We start from the raw sequence: 24,571 nt of genomic DNA, 5'->3' as shown, positions 1-24,571 counted from the left end.
AACGTGCATCACGACTCATTAGCGACTGAGTGGTCCTAAACCGTACTCTCAATAAAGAGGTAGTTGCAGTCATTACTCGAGAAAAATGCTGAAGTAACATTCAAATTAACATCATTTCGCATATTACTGACATGGATATGTATAGAACCATAGATACTTTTTATCGACATACGAGTAAGAAGCATCTATGATTCTGTGCACACCAATGACAATTTCAATGTTACTCCAGGACAATTCTTGCTCTTTTCTTATTTGTGGCTCTCCGGCAAAGAGTCGAAGGTTGAAAGGTCTTGGTGGTGAATTGGTTCGTCACTTCAAAAAGATGTGTTGTACCATACAAGAGTTGTGCTGGAGTACCATGATTATCACATTGTTGATGTGACGTGCACACATAACGATAGATGCTTTTCACTTATATCTCGATGGAAAACATTTATGATTCTGTACATACATCCACGTCAAATGTGATAATCATTGTCATTAGCATTTTCCATCATGAATCGTGATAAAATGACTCTCCCACATGGCATACTTAATTGACTCTCCCTAACATGACATATGCTAGAATCGTAGATCTATATTCCTTAGAATACACAACTGCACTTATTTATGGGTATGTGCAGTTTTGTATTCCAATGAGTGCAGTACGTGCCACTTTAGGCGAGTCAATTTAATATGCCAGGTGGAATCATGTTATCATTACTTCTTCCATCATATACACACCCTAGTCTTGTTGTATTTGCATGTTTGAGTGCAGAATAATGATGAATGACATGGTTGGGTATGTGGCTGATGTGGCAACCGCACATCTTTTTCATGATTATCCGGATGAAAACCATATATGGTTTTGTGCCCTCACCACATCAGCTGCGTATCCAACCACGTACCAAGAACTTGTGTATTCATCATGACTCTTAAGTAAAAATGAGGGCCGCATCCCCATGGTAGGCTGTGGGCAGCTTCCCATCTGTCTCTTTCCCTCATTTTAATTTTTTCTATCAACAAATATAAATATATTGTTTCTTTCTGTCAAGAACTCATCCAGTTAAAGCAATGGGTGTTAGAAAAAACCTTGTAACAATTGTTCCTTTGATTTTCATTCACTCCTTGGCCTTACATCTCTGTATTACTGCAATACAAACCATCACACCGACCCAATATATCACAGACCCCGAAACTATTACTTCATCAGGTGGAACCTTCAAATTAGGCTTCTTCAGCCCAAGTAACTCTACCTACCGTTACATTGGAATTTGGTATGATATTATTACAATACAAACAATTGTATGGGTTGCAAACAGAGAAAACCCAATCACAGATTCTCCTGGAATTTTCAAGATCGGTGATGATGGCAATCTAGTAGTTTTAGATGGTGGAAACAAAGTTCTTTGGGGTACAAATGTTTCAGATATCTCTTATAATTCATCAACTACTGCTGTGTTAACAGATTCTGGGAATCTTATTTTAAGAGAATTAAATTCTACTGGGAGGAAATTATGGCAGAGTTTCGAACACCCAACACACACTATCATACCAGGCATGAGTCTGGGCAACAATAAGAGGACAGGGGAGAAAAGAGTTATAACATCATGGAAAAGCGGTTCAGATCCATCTCATGGAAGCTTTTTAATGGAACTTGATACATCAAGCATTCCTCAAGTCATCAATTGGAATGGGTCTGTTCGACATTATAGAAGTGGTCCTTGGAATGGAATGATCTTTATCGGGGTACAAAATATGTACTTGGCTATTAACTATGTAGATATGTCAGCACTTTATAACGATGGATTCACTCTCGATCGAAATGATACAGAAGGAAGTGTGTATCTAACTCTATCTATTGCCAACAAGTATCCTATTGTAAGGTATGTTTTGAATTCTAATGGGAAATTGAATGAATATGGTTGGTATGAAGGGAATACTAAATGGGATCAATTTTTCGAGGGACCGACTACTGAATGTGAATTTTACGGAAAGTGCGGGGCTTTTGGAAGCTGTAATGTAGCAAAATCACCAATTTGTAGTTGTTTAAATGGTTTCAAGCCCAAATCGATGGAGGAATGGAGTAAGGGAAATTGGTCAGGTGGGTGTGTGAGGAAGACCCAATTGCAGTGTGTAAGAAATAGCACAAATGGTGAAGTGGTGAATTCAGATGGGTTTCTGAAGATGGAAAAGATTAAAGTGCCTGATTTTGAAAATCTTTGGGCAAGTCCAAAGGACTTGAACGAATGTGAACAAGAGTGTTTAAATAATTGTTCTTGCTTAGCTTATTCGTATGTTGACAACATCGGGTGTATGTGGTGGAACAGAAATTTAATTGACATAGAGAAGTTCTCCAAGGATGGAGTCGATCTTTACGTCCGCGTGGCACATTCAGAACTCAGTAAGATTCTTTATTTTTATTTTGTTCTTTCATTTATAGTTCAAAATCCAAGAAGATTTTGATATTTCTAGGAAATTTTGGTATATTTTAAGTCCTCTCTCTATTTGTTTCATGCCCAATTAATACCTCTACCTTTTTCTTTGACAGATAATTACTTGGGAAATAAAGGTAACTCAATTGAAATTCTTTTATAAACTAAAATATTTTTAGTTTGAAGTGATTTGAAGATGCAAGTTTGTTTTTAATGATACCAGGTTCTTTTGAAATTGCAGATAAAAAGAATGTAAAGGTAATTATCATAATTACAGTTGTTATTGGAATGGTAGTTATCGTCGGTGTTGGAGTCTGCACATACTTATATTGTAAGAGGAGGAGGACTAAACAGAGAAGCAATAAAACAAGCGCAGAATTTGCAGATTCAAATATGCTAGGAGACAACCCAGATTTGCAAATTTTCAATTTGGAGATGATATCAATTGCTACAAGCAACTTTGATGATGGGAATAAACTTGGGCAAGGTGGTTTTGGGCCAGTTTTCAAGGTATTAGTTGTTTTACTTGATTTCATTATCTTCTTAATTTTACTCCCTTAAAAGTAGGCAAATTAGAATTGCCTACTTATAAATGAAAATTAGCTTTAATAACACCCAAGTTGAACTGACAAAACTAATTTAGTGAAGGGGTTCATTGTAAAAATTGGTTATTTTAATAGATTGATGTTTGTGTCTAGGGAACATTACCAAATGGACAAGAAATAGCTGTAAAAAGACTTTCTACGAGCTCTGGACAAGGTGTGGAGGAGTTCAAGAATGAGGTTGTGGTGATTTCGAAACTTCAACATAGGAATCTTGTTAGACTTCTGGGCTGCTGCATTGAAGGGGATGAAAAGATGTTGATATATGAATTTCTGCCCAATAAAAGTTTGGATTCCTTTATTTTCGGTAAAACTTTCTTAATTCTTTTCAGTTAATTATTTTTTCAATTTTGAATATTAATTGCTTTAGTACCATAAATAGAATTCCAAGATTTCTGAGGATGGTTTGATGTTTTGATTTTAGCTCCTAAACAAGATTGTGAAAAGCAATGAAAATATAAATTAATGTATGAAATTTTGTATTAAATAGCTATTTTGATCTATCTAACTCATTAATTATGTGAATTTTGAAATGCCTCTCCATATTCTTAAAAAAATCACTTAAATTGGAAAAAAAAACTCATGTTATTCAGTTTTCATTCGTTAAACTCAAATTACTAGTTTTATTTGATTTCTTGATCAGATCCAACTAAACGAGCACTCTTAGATTGGAAAAAGCGGCTCAAAATTATTGAGGGGATTGGTCGAGGGATTCTTTATCTTCATAGAGATTCTAGATTAAGAGTTATCCATAGAGATTTAAAGGCAAGCAACATTTTGTTGGATGAAGATCTAAATCCTAAAATTTCAGACTTCGGCATGGCCAGAATTTTTGGAGGCAATGAACTTCAAGCAAATACCAGAAGGGTTGTTGGGACATAGTAAGTAATACTCCTTTTAATAACTATTATAATAAGTTGTGGTATTGAGTTATTATTGTTGTTATAAGCAGTAATTAATACTACTTAAAGAAAGCTAAGTCTAAATATTGGTAAGGTTTGTAGTCTTCAATTCCAATTCTTTTATATTTCAGTCTCTAAACACTTAGAATTTGTTTCTTGCATGATGAAATCTAGCGGGTACATGTCCCCTGAGTATGCAATGGATGGATTATTTTCCGAGAAATCGGATGTATTCAGTTTTGGAGTATTGCTACTAGAGATTGTGAGTGGGAAAAGGAATGCTAGTTTTCAAAATCACGAAACTTGGAGCCTTTTGGGATATGTAAGTCTATACAAACTAATTTTATTTACCTTATTTAAGCAAATTAAAAATGTCAATCATTTTCAAGTAATTATTACATCTTTTTATTAATATATATAATTGATACAGGCATGGAAATTATGGAACGAAGGTGAGGTGGTACCACTGATTGATTCGACCTTATCTGAACCATCTTTCACAGAAGAAATTTTGAAGTGTATTCATGTGGGACTATTGTGTGTGCAAGATTTTGCCAAAGACAGACCTAGTGTGTCGACCATAATTTCGATGCTTACTAGTGAAATTACAAACCTTCCTACTCCAAAGCAACCTGCATTTACTGAAAGACAGATAGCTTTAGGTTCATATACATATCTAGATAGCAGTAAAACATGTTCTATCAACAATGTCACTATTACATGTTGTGAAGGAAGATAGTGTGCACATTTAAGTATTTCTTGTATGTTATTGAAGAAAAAACGGGGAAAAAAAGCCTTATCCCAAAGATTTGGAGAATGAATCCAGCATAATAAGATCCACTATGTATGAGTAGACCCAAATAATGTATTGTATTGTATTGAATAGACATCATTTTACATTGAATTTATTGCCAGTGAGTTGTATGGTGTTGTTAGCGTAAGTTGGTGAAATTTCTCTTGGAATCTGGCTAAGACTTGGCTATGTTTGGTAACACTTTTGAAGTCTAAAGTCTGGAAAGTAGAAATCCTACTTCAGAAGTTTCAACTAGCTTCCCCCATCGCTAGTACAAACTTTCTGAATTTTTGTTCTGAAATCTGAAACAAAACAAACGAAAATAAAACTTCTAAAGTCTGAATTTTAAAGGTGGACTATCTCCATTCTGACTTTAGATGTGTTACCAAACACACACTTAAAAGAATTTGACGTTGTTGAATTTCCTTTATGCCCCTCGACAATTGGTATTGGACCTATTTCAACAATTAATTTTTTTTTGTTTTAATGTTGCAAAACACTAGCCTTGGACTGCATGTTGGAGGGTGTAAGGTTGTAACTACCGTGATACTCTTATGCTCCAAGTAGGAATTTCGATGGATAGTGTTGTAAGGTTAACAGAAGGGTGACACGACGTGAAAAAAACCTATATTTCACGACCCAAAGCCATTGAATTTCATAAAATTTGATGAACCAAGTCGTCAAATTTTTCATTGTCAATTTTTTTTTCTTCAACAGATCAAAACAGTTAAATTAATGGAGGAAGAGAGAAATTTGATGGTTCTAAGCCGTCAAATTTGAGATCATCAATAATTTTAATGGCTATAGGCCGTCAAAATCCACTTTCTAAAATTTGTGGGCTTTGGCCCGTCGTATTTTCTTGTCAAAATTTTCAGTTGTCACATAATGTGAGTTACCATAAACATGTGTTGAAATCATTTTTAGGAAAAATTATCTTTTGAAAAAATTATTTAAAGAACCTTGATGGAGGGATTTCTTTTTAAATGATCCTTAAGCTTTCTTTTTAAATAGTCCCTAAGCTTTGGGTGGTTGCTTAATGGTACTTCTGCATTTAAATCTAAGCCAATACTATAGGGTATATTACTATGATAATGATAAATGCGCATTGCCACCTATGCCAACCACACCTAGTCAGCCACTTAGGAGGTCATGTCCCCTAGAGAATTGTCTAAATGGTGTGAAAACACCAACACTCTCAATGGGGGACGTCCCCATGTATATACACCCTTTAGCCAATGTGCACAACCTTAATTCTGTTCATGTTCACATTAAGAGACATTGAACACATAAGCTTATGGGACCCACTATTGTAAATATTGGATTAAAATTGATGTTAGTTTAAACTAAACCCTAAGGTGTTGGGTGCCACATGTCATACAATGTGGAACATGTGGGATCCCTCATTCTCCTTAATTAGGGACAACGACCACAAAAACCTATTTTTTGAAAATATACCAAATTGTCCCTTCTAAAAATTATGAACTCTTAGTACCCAATTTATCAAATATTAGCTTAAAAAGGTTTTCTAAAGCAAAAATACCATATTTACCCTTCTAATGATTTTTGAAGTAAAAAAAAAAAAGCATGTTAATTTGAGAATATTTGAGCTATTCCTATGTTTTATAATCAATGACATGCTCCTTAACTACGGTCATCTCTTATAGATCAATTAAAAAAATAAAAAAATATATTTCTCTTACCAAAATTAGTAATCTTTGAATCTCATAGATTTATTAATAACTAAATAAATTGGTCTCTTTATATTAGCTTTATTAAAATATATAAATAATTTTAAATTTTAAATAATTAAAACATAAATTTAAAACTCGACTTGAATGTTCATTGAATTGATTCAACTCAAAATTAGCAAATCGACACAAATGAGTTAAATAAAATTATATTAAATTTATGACTAGTTTTTAATAAATAAAATATCTATTTTTTATTTTTCACAGAAAATATTAATAATCACGTAAATTGGTCAAGTTTTTATTTGACTCTCTATATTTTTAGATCAAAGACTTTGTAAAGTTGTTAAAAGGGTATTTGAGGTATTTGTTTTTAAAAAATCTTCAAAAGATCCTTAATAGAATAATATTTTATTAAGTAGGACTTAAATGACCCGTATTCTTTACTAGGGGACGACTATTTGGTAAATTGAAGAGAGGTTATCCCATGTAGGGGTGCAACTTGGTCTGGTTCAAATCGAGAATCGAGTCAAACCGAGAGCTTTGGATTGGTTTGGTTTGGTTTATAATGAACTTCAGTTCGATTTTGTTAAAACAAAATAGAGAACCGACTAATTTGGTTTGGTTCTTAGTTCATGCCTTAAGAACTTAATCAAATCGAGAATCGAATTCTTATATTAATAAAATTATAAATAAATATTATTAATCTATTTAATAAACTATACCCATTTTTAATGGATAAATTGATTTTGTTTTTGTTTTTTGTAGATAGATTAATAACATTTTTTTTGGATGGATGGGATTAATGACTTTCTTTAATTGATGAAAAAACTATTGAACTTTGTTTTTAAATGGATACATGATTTTTTATATATTATTGATGGATAAATAAATAACTCATTAAATGAGATTTCATATTCATATCTATTTATTTTTTAAAAATATGTTGATGCAATTAGGATTTTAAGATATTGACAATCCATAGAATTGAACCGAACCAAACTGATCTTAGCTCTGTTTGGGTTGGTTTCGTTTTATGACAATTTGGCTAGGTTCTAGTTCTCATTTAATGGAACCGATGTAGGTCGGTTGGGTTTCGATCTTTGGCCTCAAATCGAGCCAAGTTGCACCCCTAGTCCCATGTATAAGCATTCAAGTGGGACCCCAAGAAATATGGAGACATATCAATGGAGCCGTACCATTTATGGGGTCCACATTGCAGACCCACTTCGTGTATAAAAGCTTTTGCAGGTCCACAAGGGAAAAATTCCATACTGTGAACCACATATAGTAACAAAAAATGGTGTTTTTTTATTGAAAAAAATAAACGCATTTAAAATGCGTCTGGTACCTTAGATGATTAAAACAATTAAAAACATGACACTTAGAAAAAAACATATTCTTTAAGTTTTAAACCAGATTTTTTCAAAGATAAATAAAATAAAACACTTTCTTTTCTTAATGTGGGATTTGATACATGATATAATTTGGTGATTCTTAAATGTAGAAATATGGGATTTGATGATAATATCTTAATGTTATGATTCTTTATTTTACTTTTTTCATTAATTTATTATTTTGAACAGAAGATATGTTGATGAGTAAGCTTTTTTAGGCATCATAACACGTATAATTATATTTGAGAAAATATTATATTGAAAATATAGAATAATTTAAAATAAATATCTTATGCATGATTAGATATTTACGTTTTTGGTCATCTCTAAAACATTTTTTATATTTTGCGTTTCATTGTTTTCTTTTTGTTTTCTACATTTTTTCCAAAACAGTTTAAACCTGTACTCGGACTTTGTGACTGGTGTGAACCCTTATGAATTTTTTTTTTTTTTTTTTTTTTTTAATTTTGAAAAATAAATGGATACTTGATACAGGTCCTTAGGTTTGAAGAAAATTTGTGTAATTCTTCAAATAAATAGGAAAAAATAAACACCCAGTGAGAAGAAAACTTGGCTCACGTATGGATTAATTGGTGTCTTGGTTCCGTATGGCCATGGCTTGTATTCATTGAGCCAAAGCCAAGTCTCACCCTATAAATACCCCCTCAAGGCCACGGTTTTTTGCATCCCTCTATTGCTTTCTCTATCACATTCTCTTCTTCCCAGCGTCTTCATGTCTTTCCCTCTCTCTATCTCTTTCTCTAAGGAGACTCAAACCATGTAAGGTTGAGAAGACTCGCATAAAGTAGGCAAGGCCATTTCGTGCAAAGTCTTCTAATTTCCCCTAGATACAGGCAAGCGTTTTTTTTTCTTTTTTGTCTTTTTCTAACCCTTCTATTTTGGATTTAAACTTATCAAAATAGATTAATTTTAGGCAGATTTACCAAAACATGCACAACTTTTCATTTATTTACCAAAATGGTACACTGTAGCAATTAATTCCGAAAACGGTAAATTTACCGTTTTCGGAATTAATTTTTTTACCAAAACGGTAAAAACAATAAAATGTATTTTTTTATACCGAAAATGCCATTTTTTATTTTTTTGACTGAAATTACAAAAATAAAATTGATTTCGGTAAAAACAAATTATAAAAACATATGATTGTTGGATTACGGAAAGAGTGTATCTTTTTAGTTGGATTTTCATTTTTTAAAGGTTAAAATTGTAAATATATATGTAAAACAAAAAAAGGGTATTTTCGGTATAAAAAAAATATTTTACTGCTTTTACCGTTTTGGTAAAAAATATTAATTCCGAAAACGGTAAATTTACCGTTTTCGAAATTAATTGCTACAATGTACCATTTTCGGAATTAATTTCGAAAACTCTACCGTTTTGGTAAATTATTCTTAATTTTATGTTGAATTATAAACTATCGGCCTATATTTTCAAACCGAAATTGCAATCTAGAAGAATTTAGATTTTCTGTAAATTCGAAAAATATAGTCCAAACTTGTATCAATCATATCTAATGCTACTGATAACGAAATCGCGAAAAATCAGGTTCTAAATTATCTAATTGATGAGATCTACGTTTTATTAGAAAGTACCAGACCTAATTCTCACTAGAATCTTCTGTACAAAAAAGTTCTGACATTCCTGTCAACCTGCATTAAGGAAAAATTTCAGATTTACAGAGCTGTATTGCGGTGCCCTTAACTTGGATATCTGTTAGCAGAATGAAATGAACCATATCTCTAAATCCATCTAATCTTCATGTACTACAAATATCGAGAAGGAATTTCATCTGTATTTCCATTATATCCTAATGAAAAATGACCCCAAAGGTGTTGACCTGTGGAGAGTCTCAAACCTGTACATAGAATAAACCTCTTCTAAAATCGCTATCGTCGATGATATCTGATGCGTCTTGATTTTATCATGTTTAATTTTCAAATATCTACAACTCTGATATGGAAGTCAAAACCCATAACGTTTCGAATTTTTCCAGAAAGAGTGCCAAAGATCGCTAAGTGATCATTTAAAATTCTGCATTGATTATATTCTTGTCATGACTTATAAGTTATTGTTTAAATTATTGGGAAGCTTGATTTAGAGAAGATCAGCCAGTACTTGAATTAGTGCAAGCTAAAATGTTGAAGTACATATTGAAAACAATAACACTAATTCCTTGAAATTCCTAATTATCGGCCTAGAGCTGTTGTATGTTTAAATGTATTTAGAAAAAAAAAAAATTGTTCAACAGAACAAAGAATATAAATTAATACAACCCCTACCCAATTCCACCTAACTACCTACCTAGAGGGGTAGGGTTGTTCCTTGCCCATGGACAGGAAATAAAGAAGTTCCCAGACAGTAAACAAAACACTCTGACTGGTGAAAAATCATGAGGAGTGTCAAGTACCTCAAGAGCTGGTATAACTTAGTTGAGACAAATTTTAACTGGCTAAATACTTTGAGAGGCCACAGTTACCTCAAGAGAGGTTGATATTAATCTTAAGTGACAAATCCTTGTAAATATATTCATTTACAAAGAAGCTACAATCTGTACGAGACAGGCCTTTATTTTATTTATTTAGTTATGATAAATTACTTAATATGTTACCTTATTTTATAAAGTTCATATTTGATATAGAACTGCTGGAATATTGTTGGGCTTCAATTCATAGTTCACTAGCGTTTTATGTCAACATATGGTTTACAATGCTAGACGAATGTTGGATGGATAAACTTTGCTCAAGCAGGCTTTACTTTGAGTCAAAAATTTTCTTTTTTATGTTTAAGGGTGATTGTAAGGGTTTATTGTGGTGTCAATATAAAGACTTCATTATATTAATGAATGCTATTGCTTTTGGAAATGATAAGTATCCCTACTGCAATATTTATATTTGAGCTTTAAACAAATGCAAGATATAAAAATTGGGGTCGTGACATTTAACTTATTAAATTCAATAATAAAAATAGGTTAACTCGACACTAGTAAAAGCCACCCATTTTCATTTTTGAATTTTTCTAAGTCTTTTGGGATATAATTTTTTTCTGCAAATGAGGACTCATTTAACAACTTGACATTTACCTTTTAGGGTGATTTTTCATTAAAGGGAATCTTGAAATACTCCCAGACAAGGAAATGCGGAATAAAAAAAAATTGCTCTCCTCCACGTAAATTTGAAAATAAAGGCAATAGAGACTGAGGATGCAGTTTGTGGAAAAAAAACATCAAACCTAGAATAAAGAAAGCGGTTGGTGGGAAGCCTCCTCAATGTAACTTTGAAAAAAATGGGGAAATTATTTAAAAAATTATTATTTTATTTATTTAACAAGGTCCCACCCACATGCCAACAATCAATCAACAACAAAAAAAAAAAAAAAGAAGTAGATCCACATTTCATCATGCAAAAAAAAAAAAGAAAAAAAAGGTTCACATACCACAAAGGATAAATTTTTGCAATATAACATAGTTGGTAATTTCAAGTTTGATTCAAAAAAAATTTCCCAGTGGAGACACCACAAAAAAACTTTGATCTAATTTAAATTTATAGAAAATTTACTTTGTGGGATTTACGAAGTCTCCACATAATTTTATGGTCTAGGAATTGAAATCGGCTCTAATATGGATAAAAGGTTGGAATCTATGAAGAGATCGGATCTAGGGATCAGATTACAGGATTGGAAAATAGTGAGTATTTTGAAACACTGAATTATACGCACGTTTCCCAGACATTTATCTTAATTTTTATCCTTATTTCTCCGTATTAAGGTAATAATCATGATAAGCCTCGAAACATCATGTTGCATGTTATTAAATGATAATTATGCTTAATTATACATAAATAATTTTATAAATTTGATTACGTGTGTTTTTTGTGCAGAAAATCAACATTTTGGAGTTCAAATCTCAAGACAAAAGCATTTGGACTAATTTTGGAATGCCCTAATCCTTAACTCATGTTCTCCTCTTTTGTCCTCTTGTGTAAAGAAAAGTGGAAGCTACTTTTGGACTCTTTTACACATCTTTTTCTTTATAAATAAAGTCTCAATCTCTAAAGAAAAGGTCCCTTTTGTTTCTCTTCTTCTTCTTAATTTCTTTGTAATTTTCTGGTTTTTTTTTTTAGAGAAAAAATTCTTGCAGAAGTGAGATCTCAAGAATATTTTTTTTTTTATCTTTGTTCTTTAAATTTCTTTGTAACTCCATTGGAGGATCATCAAGAAGAAATCGGATTGCGACATAGATTCTTCTCATTCTCTTTTTTACTATGTTTCCCTTATTTTACTATTGTTGTAATTTGTTCCTCACGATGATCGACTAGACTTTCCTTAGAGAGGTCGATGATGCCGGAGCAAGTTCATCTTAATATTACTGTTTCAATGCCATTATTTTTGCTTTAATTGTGTTCTTATAAAGTTTCTTAAGGTGAGATCATCCAATTTGTATTTCCAATTCTAATTTTTATGATTATTGTTTAAATGAGTTCAAGCTTAATCATACTTTGTGATAAATTCGAAATATAAGTTGGATAATCTCCTATAAATTTAGGATTCATAATTTCTATTTTCTAATTGCCTTCAAGTGATTAATTGATTTATCTTCCAATCCACGAACAACGATTTGTTATGTGAATTGAGTTAAAATGAGAATTATTCAGCATTAGAATTACTAGCAAAGGCTAATTTGATTTTTTTAAGCCCTTATTACATTGTTTTCAATTTCTATTCTTGTTCTCATTTCAATTTTTAATTCACTTCTTAGTTGTAATTCTTCTAATCTGTTTTAAAATTCTGTTTTGATTTCTATTCGAAGAAAAATTGAATTTTCATTGTCCATGTGGAATAAATCTTACTCTCATTATTTGTTCAATCTTACATTTCTGTAATTTACATAGTATCGATTAGAAAGTGGTAAGCACCAATTTTGTTTGGTTAAAGCTGGTCTCTATTAATACCAAAAATCTATATTGCAAACAAAAATAATTAATATTTAGCGTTAATGTGATTAGCTTCAAATGTTATTGATGATTGATTGTTGGCGATGTGTTCCATTAGAGAATGACGATGAGTATTTCTCTCACGAAATTTCTTGGTCCGTAATTGATTCTGAACTCCAAGATGAGAATTTTTTAGTATTGTTTTGGCAAAATCTAAGTGTATTTTTAAATTTTTTGGGTGTTTTCGTGTTGAGAATCAAGACATGGGGAATTGTTATTGAGTTGAGACTTCAGTTTTAGGGTTTTAGTAAAATTTTACGGAGATTTTGATTACTTTTTAATAAGAATTCTGAAGTCATTCGAGATTTCGTGGTAGAATTGCCTTTCTAAAGAAGTTATTGATAATGTTTGAGTTAGATTAGGTTTCCTTTAGGTAAAGTCTATTTTTAACTAATCCTCTGATGGTTTTACATAAAATTTTAAGTGATTTAGGTTTGGATTCGATTTATTTGACTTACGTAGAATAAAATCTTTTAAATATTTTTGCGACCCCCAATGGAGGATTCTTTGTTTAATTATTTGATACTTTTTTAGACTGCCCATGGAAGGGTTTTTAATTAAATATTTGGTCAGTCCCACTTGAATAAATAGTCAAACTTTTCGAATTGCTTTGGGAGGACTTTTTTTTTTTCATGTTTTGGGATGTTTCAAAATCATTTTTTCATAAGAAATTTATTGAAAATGTCGGTTTGTGTCATTTATAGATTGTTGAAATGATTTATTTAGTTATACTTTTTTCATTTGATGTTTCGAAAGGGGTTTTGTAAGAATGATGTAGTCTCGACGAGTGTTTTGGTACTAGGGGGTATTTTGGTAATTTGATCAATTTTTGACAAATTTTCTTGTAAAACTTCTTTTAGTCCCAAAAATAATGATTTCTTTGTTTAAGTCATATTTTTCTAGCATAGTGTGGTTTGTAATATTTTTTTAGTGTGAAATGCCTCACTTGAGCTCTAGAAACATATCTAGTGATAAACAAAAACTTTAAGAACATTCATCCATCATCGGGAATTGCCACGCAATGACCTCACATTTAACACTGAATGGTCCAATCCACCATCTGCTATGATAGCATCTATTGGTCCACAAATCCCTATAGTGGTAGACAACAATGCTCAATCAATTCAACATTTTTCTTAAACACTGGACATGGCTGTTTCCTCGTTCAAGCAACCAATGTAGGTGGATGTAAGTGGCTGTTCAAGGTTAAAAGACATGCTGATGGGAAAGGCATGAAGTCCATCTTGTTCTAAAGGCTACAATCAACAATATGGGATTGACATTAGTGACACCTTTAGCCTTATCGTTAAACCTCCTACTATACGATTGGTTCTTTCGATGGCATTCAATCGAGGTTGGATTAGTCATCAGCTTGATGTTAAAAACGCTATTTTGCATGACGTTCTTAATGAGGTGGTATACATGTTGATCATCATTTTCCTCATCATCTTTGTCTACTTAAATCTATTTATGGTCTTCGGTAGGCTCCTTGCACTTGGTTTGATGGGTTCAATGAAGCCTTAGTTGAATTAGGACGTGTACGTTGCTGCGCAGATACCTCTACATTCTTACATTTTTCCTCTCATGGAATTACCATCCTTCTTCTTTTGGTCGAAGACATCTTACTGACTGGTGCAATTAAGTTCTTCTTTTATATCCAAAGTAATTCCTCAATTACCTTCTTGATTTGAAGTTAAAGACTTGTGGCCCTATTGCTGCTGGTTCACAATTATCTTCACATGATGGGATGCTTCTTGATGGTGTTACTTCTTATAGGTGTCTTGTTGGTGCCTTACAGTACCTTGCCATGACTAGACATCATCTTCACTTTGAACCAAGTCTGTCAAAACATGCATCAACCTAGAGAACCTCGCCTAGTTGCTGTCAAGCACATCAGCATTATGTTAACGCTACTCCTCATTTTAGTCTCATTTTACCAAAAGAAAGGATGAACAACTTCGAGGGTTCTCAAATGCAGATTGGGCTGGTTGCCCGGATATTAGACAATCTACAATTGGTTTTTGTGTGTATTCATCACTTGGATAACTAAGAAGCAACCTACTGTTTCACGTTCTAGCACTGAAGATGAATATCAGGCACTTGTTGATACTATGGCTGACATTCAATGGTTGTATTTTCTTCTTCGTGAATTGGGCATTGCACTTCCACAACTACCAACCTTACATTGTGAGAACGTCAGTGCTACTTAGCTTCTAATCTGATTCTACATGCATGGACCAAGCGCATTGAGCATTGAGGTTGACTATCATTTTCTCTGACAACTTGTTATTTGTGGAGCTCTACGGATTGTGTTTGTGCCAAGTGATGCTCATAATGTAGGTATCTTCACTAAAGGCCTCAATATAGCACGATTCAAATTATTACAAGACAAGCTGATGGTAAAAGCATGTCCGCCCATCAGCTTGAAAGGGGTGTTAAGATAATGGATCTCCCTGGTTGATCCATTCCAAAAAGAAGACTTCTCGAGTTGACTGAGTCCATGTTGACTGTATCTTGGTAGTTTCGACTGAGATAAAGTCTCTCCAAAATATTAGATGTAGTTTAGAGAAAATCTCTCCATCAGATTGTATCTTCTGTCTATATAAAGGATGTAATCTAACCCATTGGGCAAGCAATAAATTAACAGAAATTTCAATCTCTTTACTCATAATCATCCTCATCATCAAGAGGATTGAAGATAATTAGTTTGGGAAGAAAAATTAGGCTTATCTAGATCATTTTTAATTAATCTATAAAAAAGGACGGAGGTCAAAGGGCATCTCAACTATTTTTAGATAATTAAAGGGTTTTCTCAAATATTCAAAAGTGGAGGGGGTCAACTTTCAGACCAACTATGGTTAACTGGAATTGTTAAAAGGGTATTTTATTTAAGAGGATTTTCAATTGTTCCTTAGTAGGCTAATATTTAATAAAGTGGGTCCTTAACAGATCCTATTATGGGTCCCAATTCTAGTTTAGAGGCGTGATTGCCCCACGCTCCTACTAGGAGAGTGGGACTTCCCTCTGAAATGTGACACGTGACTATGAGATAAGGGCAGATTTTGGCCAGTTTCAATGTGAGAAAATAATACAGGGTTCTCTTGGCATGTAAAATTTAAGTAGAGATGTTAGTGGATCTTGTTTCTATTTGAGTCATAGCGACCAAAGTATGTAGCAGATCCGGGTGCGGGTGTGAGAGTGGGAATGGGAACGCTAATACGCCTAGTTGAAAATATCTTTAGGTGCAGAGCGCCTCCAAAGCGTTAAATATTGAGTTATATATAATATATTCAAATATCAAGTTTATTATTGTATATATATACTTCATTTGCTTCAATTAATCCATCACTACATACTTTCTCTTACAAAAAAATTATTTTTCAACTTAGAATTAATAATTTTCAATAAAATAAACATACTTTTCTAATAGATTCTTTACATAGCTTCGCCATGGTCCATGCTTGTTCTATTTTCACTAACCCTACACATGAACCAAAGAAGAAGAATAGAATGTGTAGAGTTTCTCTTTCAATAAAATATTATTTTATTTCTCTATAAAATTCAGCACGTTAACTAACTCATGGTTACGGGTGACTTTATCTAGAAACAAAAAAAAAAAAATTAAAGTCCTAATTCAATTAGAATTCTTAAAATAATCAATTCTATTTAAGTAAAAACAATCCCAATCTAACACAAATAAAATCCTGATCTAACTTAAAGTCTTAATGTAATCTAGAAGTGATTCCACCATCTAATAGTTATAGGTCGGTGATGACTCTAATACTCCCCCAACCAACGCTGACTCTTTACTCATAATGCCAAGTTGCCATTGAAATTTAGAGAATTTTGGAAGAGTCAATCCCTTTGTGAAAATTCTCATCGTCTGTTCTTATGTATTAACTGGGATAAGACTGATATCACCTTTCAGTACATTCTCTCTGATGAAATGATGATGCATTTCGACATGCTTCATACGAGCGTGAAGTATTGGACTTTTTGCTAGTTGAATCGTGCTCTCATTGTCATTGTATAACCTAACTGAATAGTTACTCTTTTCCTTGATGTCTGACATCAACTACATGAGCCACTCACATTCTTGTGCTATCATAGCTGCTTCCTTGTATTCTGCTCCGGTCGTCAAAAGTGATACTGTTGGTTATCTCTTGCTACGTCACCAGGGCTTTGATTCTGCATCGTCCTCCACGATCTCAAGTTGCGAAAAAAGTTTTTTTTTTCTAATGTCACATTCTTTAGTTGAATTTATTCAAGTTTTCCAAGGGTCATTACGATTTCTTGGAGAATTTTCAGGTTGAATGGCCTCACCAACCTTGGTCACTTGAGTATTTAATCCAGATCTAGACTAATCAACTTCCCTCTACTTCGATTCTTCTTTATTGAGACGAATTTGCATGTCATCTTCAAACTCTAATGAATCTAGTAACAAAATGTTGTCGTTTGATCACTACGGCAATGGTTCATCAAAGATTATGTCCCGTAAGACATAAATTTTTACTGTTGATGGATCATAGCACCTCCAATATTTTCTCTTGGAATTATAACCAACAAAGATACACCTTACTGCCCTTTTATCAAATTTTGCCTGTAAATTTTCTATGATAAAAACGTAATAAATACATCTGAAAATACGAAGATGTTTTATAGTTGACTTTTGTCCAAGCAATTTCTTATATGGAGAAATAAACTCAAGCCGAGGATGCAGTAGCTGGTTAATCACATATGTCGTTGTTGCCATATACTCAGCCCAAAATTGTAGTTGCACATTTATAGAGTGCAATATGCATCGACACGTGTTACCCAAATGTCAATTCTTCTGTTCAATTACTCCGTTTTGTTGTTCCTTGTTTGCACAAGTGAGTTGTCTTCTATTTTTGTGTTCTTTCAAGTACTCTTTGAAATCCTTTGAGGTATATTCTTCGCCATTATTGGACTATATACAACGGCTATTGTTTCCGACCAATGTCTCTATTTCTGCACGAAATTTCTTGAACTTATCAAATTCTTTAGATTTTTTTTTCAAGAAGTATGCTCAAACATACCTTGAGAAATCGTCAATGAAAGTGATCATATAGCGCTTACCACTTATGGACGAGTACTTCACCTTGCCAAACATATTGATTTTTTCGATTGAAACTTTGATTCTTTAAAAGGATTTTTATGCACCTTACCGAACTGGCATCTTGCACATAATGTATCTTCATGAAAGTGTAGCTTTGGAAGTCATCTGACAAGTTCACATTTTGTCGTCTCATTGAGTTTTTTTGCATGCCTTAATTGTGCATGCTAAAGGTCTTGGTGTCTTCTTCTTTCTAGTAATTTTTTTTTTGTATGCTTCTTCCACTGACATTACATACATAGACTTCACTCGTATTCCTTTTCATCACAGGTATACCATATACTTTAACATTCTTAAATATTTACACATTTTGGGGTCTGAATAAAGCGTATTGTCCTATCCCAGGTATCTGTGGAAAAAATAATAAAATTTTCACCATGCTAGGAACTTAGTAAACAACACGTAATAAGCAGTTCTTGCCAAATCTCGTTGTGATTTCCGCATCACTCATGTGTTTTGTCAGATGTTTTGAGTTGTCAACCACTACAATCATCTGATTTCCATCATATGGATGCATGGCTATGAATTTCTTCTCATCACTCATCATGTGGTTTGAACAACCCGAGTCCATAATCCAATCTTTCGCACAGTCAATTGTTGCATTCTACTTAGATGTGCAATTCTTTGATGCTAGATTAACTTCATCATGTTGATCTTCTAACACAATTGTGAATATATGCTCATTGATTTTGATGGTTGTTGTGGATGTATCTTGCACTTCTACAGTTGATGCGTAGTTTACTTGTGGGTCCTAGTCTCCTCATCATTGGCTCCCTCTCGTTTGCTAGTTTTTGTAGGTCACTAGTCTTCAGTGGTTGCATTAGTTTCTACAGGAATCAACTTTACAATCATGTGCAAAATACTATAATTTTCCACAACGATCGCCTGACTTTTTAATTTGCTTATCCTGTGTCTTTTTGTCATTCTTTCCGTTGACGTTGGTATATTCCTTGTTTTTCAATATGTCTTTGCAGAGTTTTAATTTGAATTTGTCTTGCCACTTTTCTTTGAAATCTTTGGAGGACATGTCTTCTTCTTTGTTTTCAATTTTCAAGGTATCGATTTTGAAGAGCACCATCTTGTGGCTAATGAGAAAATTTTGTAACTCATTCACAAAAGGTTGCGTCTGTCATCTGGCAATAGTCATCACGTATGCCTCCTACTCTGGTTGTAGACTATTGATCAAAAGTCTCTTCATCTTGGCATCCGAGATTTTATTATCTGGATCTAATAGGTACAATTCCCTACACGTTGTCTTTGTGTGAAGGAAATACTCTACCACAGAGTTTTCCTTATTCAAGGCTTTCAATCTCCTTTTCTAGTAGTTGAAGGCAATGCATGTTCTTCTTTGAGAATAAATTAACAAATATATCTTATGCCTCTTTTGGTGTTCTCTCATCCAAGATACGAACCAACATGTCGTCATCTATGTATTTCTTCAGTGTGTAGAGAGCTCGACCAATCTTGGCGTTCCATTTTGTCTTCGATGTAGAGTCTTTTGATGGTACCGTGTTGTCTCCACACATTGCATCCCAAAACTGGTGACCCATAAGTCATTCTTGGAGTTGTTGAGCTTCCGTAAAAACGAGAAACCTGAGTCACCGGTCAACTACTTCTTCAATCAAAGTTGTTGTCTAGGCGTGTCGAACAATTTCTACCAACAAATCATCCTGCTTTGATATCAATTGTTGAAATTATTATGCCATAGGTCTCACTTATGTAGCCAAAGAAATCTATATTTTTTTTTATATCTAATTACGAATCGGCATGTCTAAGAAATATTAACACACACCCACGAACCAAAGAAGAAGAAGAATAGAATTTGTAGAGCTTCTCTTTTAGTAAAATATTATTTTATTTCTCTATAAAATTCAGCATACTAACTAACTCTCACGGCTATGAGTGACATTATATATAACAAATATATATATATTAGAATTCTTAAAATAATCTAACTTTATTTAATTAAAAATAATCCCAATCTAACACAAATAGAAACCTAATCCAATTTTAAGCCTTAATCTAAACTAAGAGTGATACAGTTGTAAGTCAGTGATGACTTTAACATGAGTGGCTAAATTTCTCTTAAAATAAGCATGAATTGAGTGATCTTACTCTTACTATAAACTACATCTATTCATATGAATCTAAATTAGGCATTGGAGATTCTGTAGAAAGTATTACAATGGTATCTTAAATCAGTAAAATTTAGGGGGTTTGAAGTTCTATGTATCTCAAGAAGTCGAATTGTGATTTATGTATGGCCTTAAGTGGCATGCTGTTAAAAGTTTTAGACTCACAGTTTTTGGCAAAAGTTTCGTTAGATTTCTTCAATCAAAACATGGAATATTTCAAAGTTGGTGTTGGATGGGACCGATTTAATTAGGCTTCGCATACCCTAGTCTGACATATTGATTGGGCCGGGCTTTTAAATAAATAGCAAGTCCTAGCTGGACTCACCTCTAACCCATCCCATCTGCATTTGCTCCAATTTTGGGCCGGGCTGAGCTCAGGGTGTTATTAAGCCTACAATCCCCTTTAGATATCAATTTATGAGTTTGCTTTATACATTTTTTGTATTTTGATTGATAAGATATATTCTAGAGTTTTAAATTCATCTGAAAGAAAAAGATTATAACATGATTTATGCTAGAAAAATATTTTGCTTTTGACTAACCAATCAGAGCGCAAACATTTTCTATGGCGTCATCCAATTGTGAAGAGAATCTCTATTCTTTGTGTTATTTATTTTTATTGTGTATAAGCCTATTTTTAATGAGTTCAATGATTCAATGCTGACGAGATTTTAACCTAGGTATCTGATATCATCTCTCGAAACTTTACCAACTTAGCTAGTTGGCACCTACTGTTTGTCTATAGCCGGAAAGTGGCTTTAGAGTAGTCTTGAATGGAAGAGTTGATGATACGAGATTATTTTTCATTTAATAACCTTTTAGTCAATCGACCTTATCCTCAAGGTACATGTGGTCTTGTTCCCCTCTTGAATGGAAGAGTTGATGGTACGAAATTATTTCTCATTTAACAACTTTTAATTCAACCAACTTATCCTCAGAGTACATGCAGTCCCCACCCCATTGCACTACATGCAGGGGATGGATCTTCTATTGTGCGTTTTTCCTGCAATACTCTGTAGTGATATTTGATATTAGAAGGACAACCATATCACATATCCATAAAATCTATTTCATTAAAAAATTGAAGGTCATGGATCGTCCATCTTCAAAGCCTTCATCGGACTCAAAGATTCTATTTCTTTTTCAAACTTGATCTACAACATGATCAATACAAGGCTGAATTGTCTGATTTTATTTTCAAGATGTCAATCTCTACAAATTAGAAGGCACTACAGGGAACTACAAGGAAGACGCACTACAAAGGATCCACTCCCCTACACGCACCACGCACACCAAGTAATTTTTGGGATAAATCCCAAGGGTGGGACCCTAAGTCAAGACTGCTTCCTATGACGTGGTCTTTGCCATTTCATCGTGACTTTGGGGTTATAATTTTGTTATAGTTATGATAATATGACTTGCCAGGTGGCATACTCAAATGACTCCATGATGTCACAAGTTTGGGTACCGTAGATCTATATACCTCAGGATCCACGATTGCATTTTCCCATAAAAAGTGTATCTCGAGGGAACTGTGTATCCTGAGGTAAAACAGATCTACGGTTCCCAAATTTGTCCACATTATGGAATCGTTTGATTATGCCACCTAACAAGTCATATCACACCTAACAAGTCATATCACGAGGACTCATTTTGTTATGCCAATGAGGACTCATTTGATAAGTTGATATTTGTCTTTTATGGTGGGCTAAATATTTTATGAACCAAATGTCTTTCCATGAATAAGAATCTGACATTACTCTCAATGAAGAAAATGTGAAACAGACAAAAGCGAGAAATGATCCACTTGTTAGAAAAATCATATCAATAATAACAAACGGAGAAGACCAATAATTGAGTGGTGAAACGGGTCACGCTGCCCAACTTTGATTTTTTTTTTTTTTTTTCAGCCATTAGTTAAAAGGGCTTTGTGATGTGACAAGTTCAAGTAGTATTGATCTGTATGCCTCGGGATAAATTACTGCACTTCCTTATAAAATGTACATCCTAAGGAAATCATGTATCTTGAGGAGTACAGATCCATGGTAATCAATTTTGTCTACGTCGTGGAGTCATTTGAGTATGCCCCCTGGGGTTTCATATTATCAGGACTAAAATAAAATATGTATTTTCCATTGATGTCCTAGAAAAAAGTTTTATTCAAAACGTGGAGGGGTCACTTTTTAGAGCAAACACAGTTACTTTGAATTGTTAAAAGGGTAGTTTAGGTATTTTATTTAAGAAAATTATCAATTGGACCTTAATAGACTAATATTGAATCAAGACTGCTTACATTGACACGGTGATGGCTCCTGAAGAAAAAGAGACATGTGGCTCTAAATGCAACGTGCACCATCACGACTCATAAATGAATGAGTGGTCCTAAACCGTACTCTCAATATAGAGGTATTTGCAATCATTTACTTGAGAAAAATGCTAAATTAACATTATTTTACACATTGCTGACATGGATATGTAAAGAATCATAGATACTTTTCATCAAGATACAAGTGAGAAGCATCTATGGTTCTATGCACACCAATGTGCGCAACAATGTCAATTCCAATGTTACTCTAGGATGGCCCTTGCTTGAAAAATACATGTTATATCATACAAGAGTTATGCTGAGTCACATGTATCATGATGAAAAGCATCTATGATTCTGTACATACATCCATGTCAGCGATGTGAGAATTAATGTTATGAAGCCTTTGCCATCATAAACCTTGATAAAATGAATCTCCATGTGAATGCTCAATCGACTCCCCTTGACGTGACACTGTAGATGCGCAGCATACATAACTACACTTATTTATGGGTTGTGCAGTTGTGTATCTCTAGGAATATAGATCTATAATTCTAGCACATGTCATGTCAAGGGAGTCGATTGAGTATTTTAAGTGGGAGAGATCTCACTTCAATGATATGGATTGGAAGATGAAGTGCCTGTTAAAATAAATGTTGATTAGTATTGATTTAAAATTGATTCAAATAAAATTAATTTAATTTATTTTAAAAATGATATTTGAAAGTTACTTTATGGTTGGTGTTCTTTTTGTTAAAGAAAAGTAAGTATTTTTTAAAAAGAACATTTATATTGGTTGATAACTTTTCACATGGATTGAAATTTGTAAAAGTTCTTTTGGCTCTTTTTTTTTTCAAATTTTTATATATCCCACATTGCTTTTTAAAATGTTTTGGAGGAATTTTTAAACCTATAAATAAGAACCTATTTTCAACTCTTTCTTCATTCCAAATACTCTCTCCTTGAGAGCTCCTAATGGCTTCAAGCTATATGGAAATTTAATAATTCTTTTTTATTTTATTTATATATATATAAAATAAGAAAGAAAGAAAAGAAAGAAAGAGAGAGAGAGAAAAAATTAAATATTTGATAGGGCCGTCCAATTTTGGATAGGCACTAAGGCTGATCCGAAAGGTGTTGAAGGGGCTTAAGGGTGCTTAACGGATTCCTTGATCCGAATAGGTGCCTAGTGGTTCCAATGGGTTTCATACCTATTGAGATTCAAAAACCATTTACGAATGGGTGTGACTTTTATAATTGTTATCTATTTTATGAAGATCAATTCAGTTAAAAAAAAATAATAATAATAATTCAAAATTTTTCTACAAAAAGAGGCATTCGTGTATCCGAGATTCAGTGTGACAGATTTTCTCAAAATAGTGCAAATTTTGAGGAAATATACAGTTGTGTTAAAACTGGGCTCTGTTGTATCCTGAAGACAAGTTCGCCAACAACTCATCTGCATCTTCGTGTTTAATCATAGTGGGGGTGTCTATTGTCTATAAGACAACGTAGATTACTACGTGCCTCAGAGCAATTTAAGTTCAAGTTCTATTATTCTAACAGTGCCCATTGCACTAATGGCAAGTGAGGGAGATCTCACTATACCGGATATAAGGGAAAAGTTTGAGGATTGTTGAAAGTTATTTAATCTTATTGATTGTTGAGATTTGAGGGCACCTACACATTTGAGGTGTATGGAGATTAAAAGTTTATTGTCAAGGTGGAAATGTTATAAACACATTGAGATTCTAACGTTTCCAAAGGTCGAAGATTTTTTTCGTCAAGGTAGAGATCGTTGAAGTATGGCTCAAAAATTAGTTAAGTCCAGTCCAAGTGTGTGTTTGTTGGGTCGATCCAAGGTAATTTGGGTTGAATTTGTAACTTGTGTAAGTGACTCACTTATGTGGTGTTTTTGAAAAATGTTTTATTTTTTTGTTATAAGAAGTCTAACTTTAACTTTAAGTCTTTTCTAAACAAGAGAATAGCGAAACAAAGAAACCCAAAAGATTAGAAATTGAGAGGTTTGGGAAGATTGAGATTTAGAAGAAGGTGGATCTAAGTGACTAAGAAAATCTTTGAATCAATTTGCCATTTTTTTTTCATAGTGAAATCGAACTCCAACGCTTATACCTCTGTGGATGCAACCTTTGAGTGAACCACATAAAATCTTGTGTTGTGGGTATTGTATT

At 33.2% G+C, this 24,571-nt stretch overlaps 1 protein-coding gene across 1 annotated transcript; it reads left to right on the top strand.

The window, feature by feature from the left end:
* The first annotated feature begins 993 nt into the window (after nt 1-993).
* On the top strand, nt 994-4,834 carry LOC147387407 (G-type lectin S-receptor-like serine/threonine-protein kinase At1g11300). Its single transcript, XM_086420183.1, has 7 exons — nt 994-2,383; nt 2,531-2,551; nt 2,656-2,924; nt 3,113-3,323; nt 3,660-3,897; nt 4,093-4,240; nt 4,349-4,834. Exons 1-7 carry the CDS (start codon nt 1,054-1,056, stop codon nt 4,655-4,657), a joined length of 2,526 nt encoding a protein of 841 aa, XP_086276309.1. The 5' UTR covers nt 994-1,053; the 3' UTR covers nt 4,658-4,834.
* Nucleotides 4,835-24,571: the final 19,737 nt, after the last annotated feature.

The sequence above is a fragment of the Akebia trifoliata genome, chromosome 13, assembly GCF_017979445.1.
Source record: "Akebia trifoliata isolate Shusen 1 chromosome 13, ASM1797944v1, whole genome shotgun sequence".
Taxonomy (NCBI): Eukaryota; Viridiplantae; Streptophyta; class Magnoliopsida; order Ranunculales; family Lardizabalaceae; genus Akebia; species Akebia trifoliata.
This window is presented reverse-complemented; position numbering and strand designations above follow the sequence as displayed.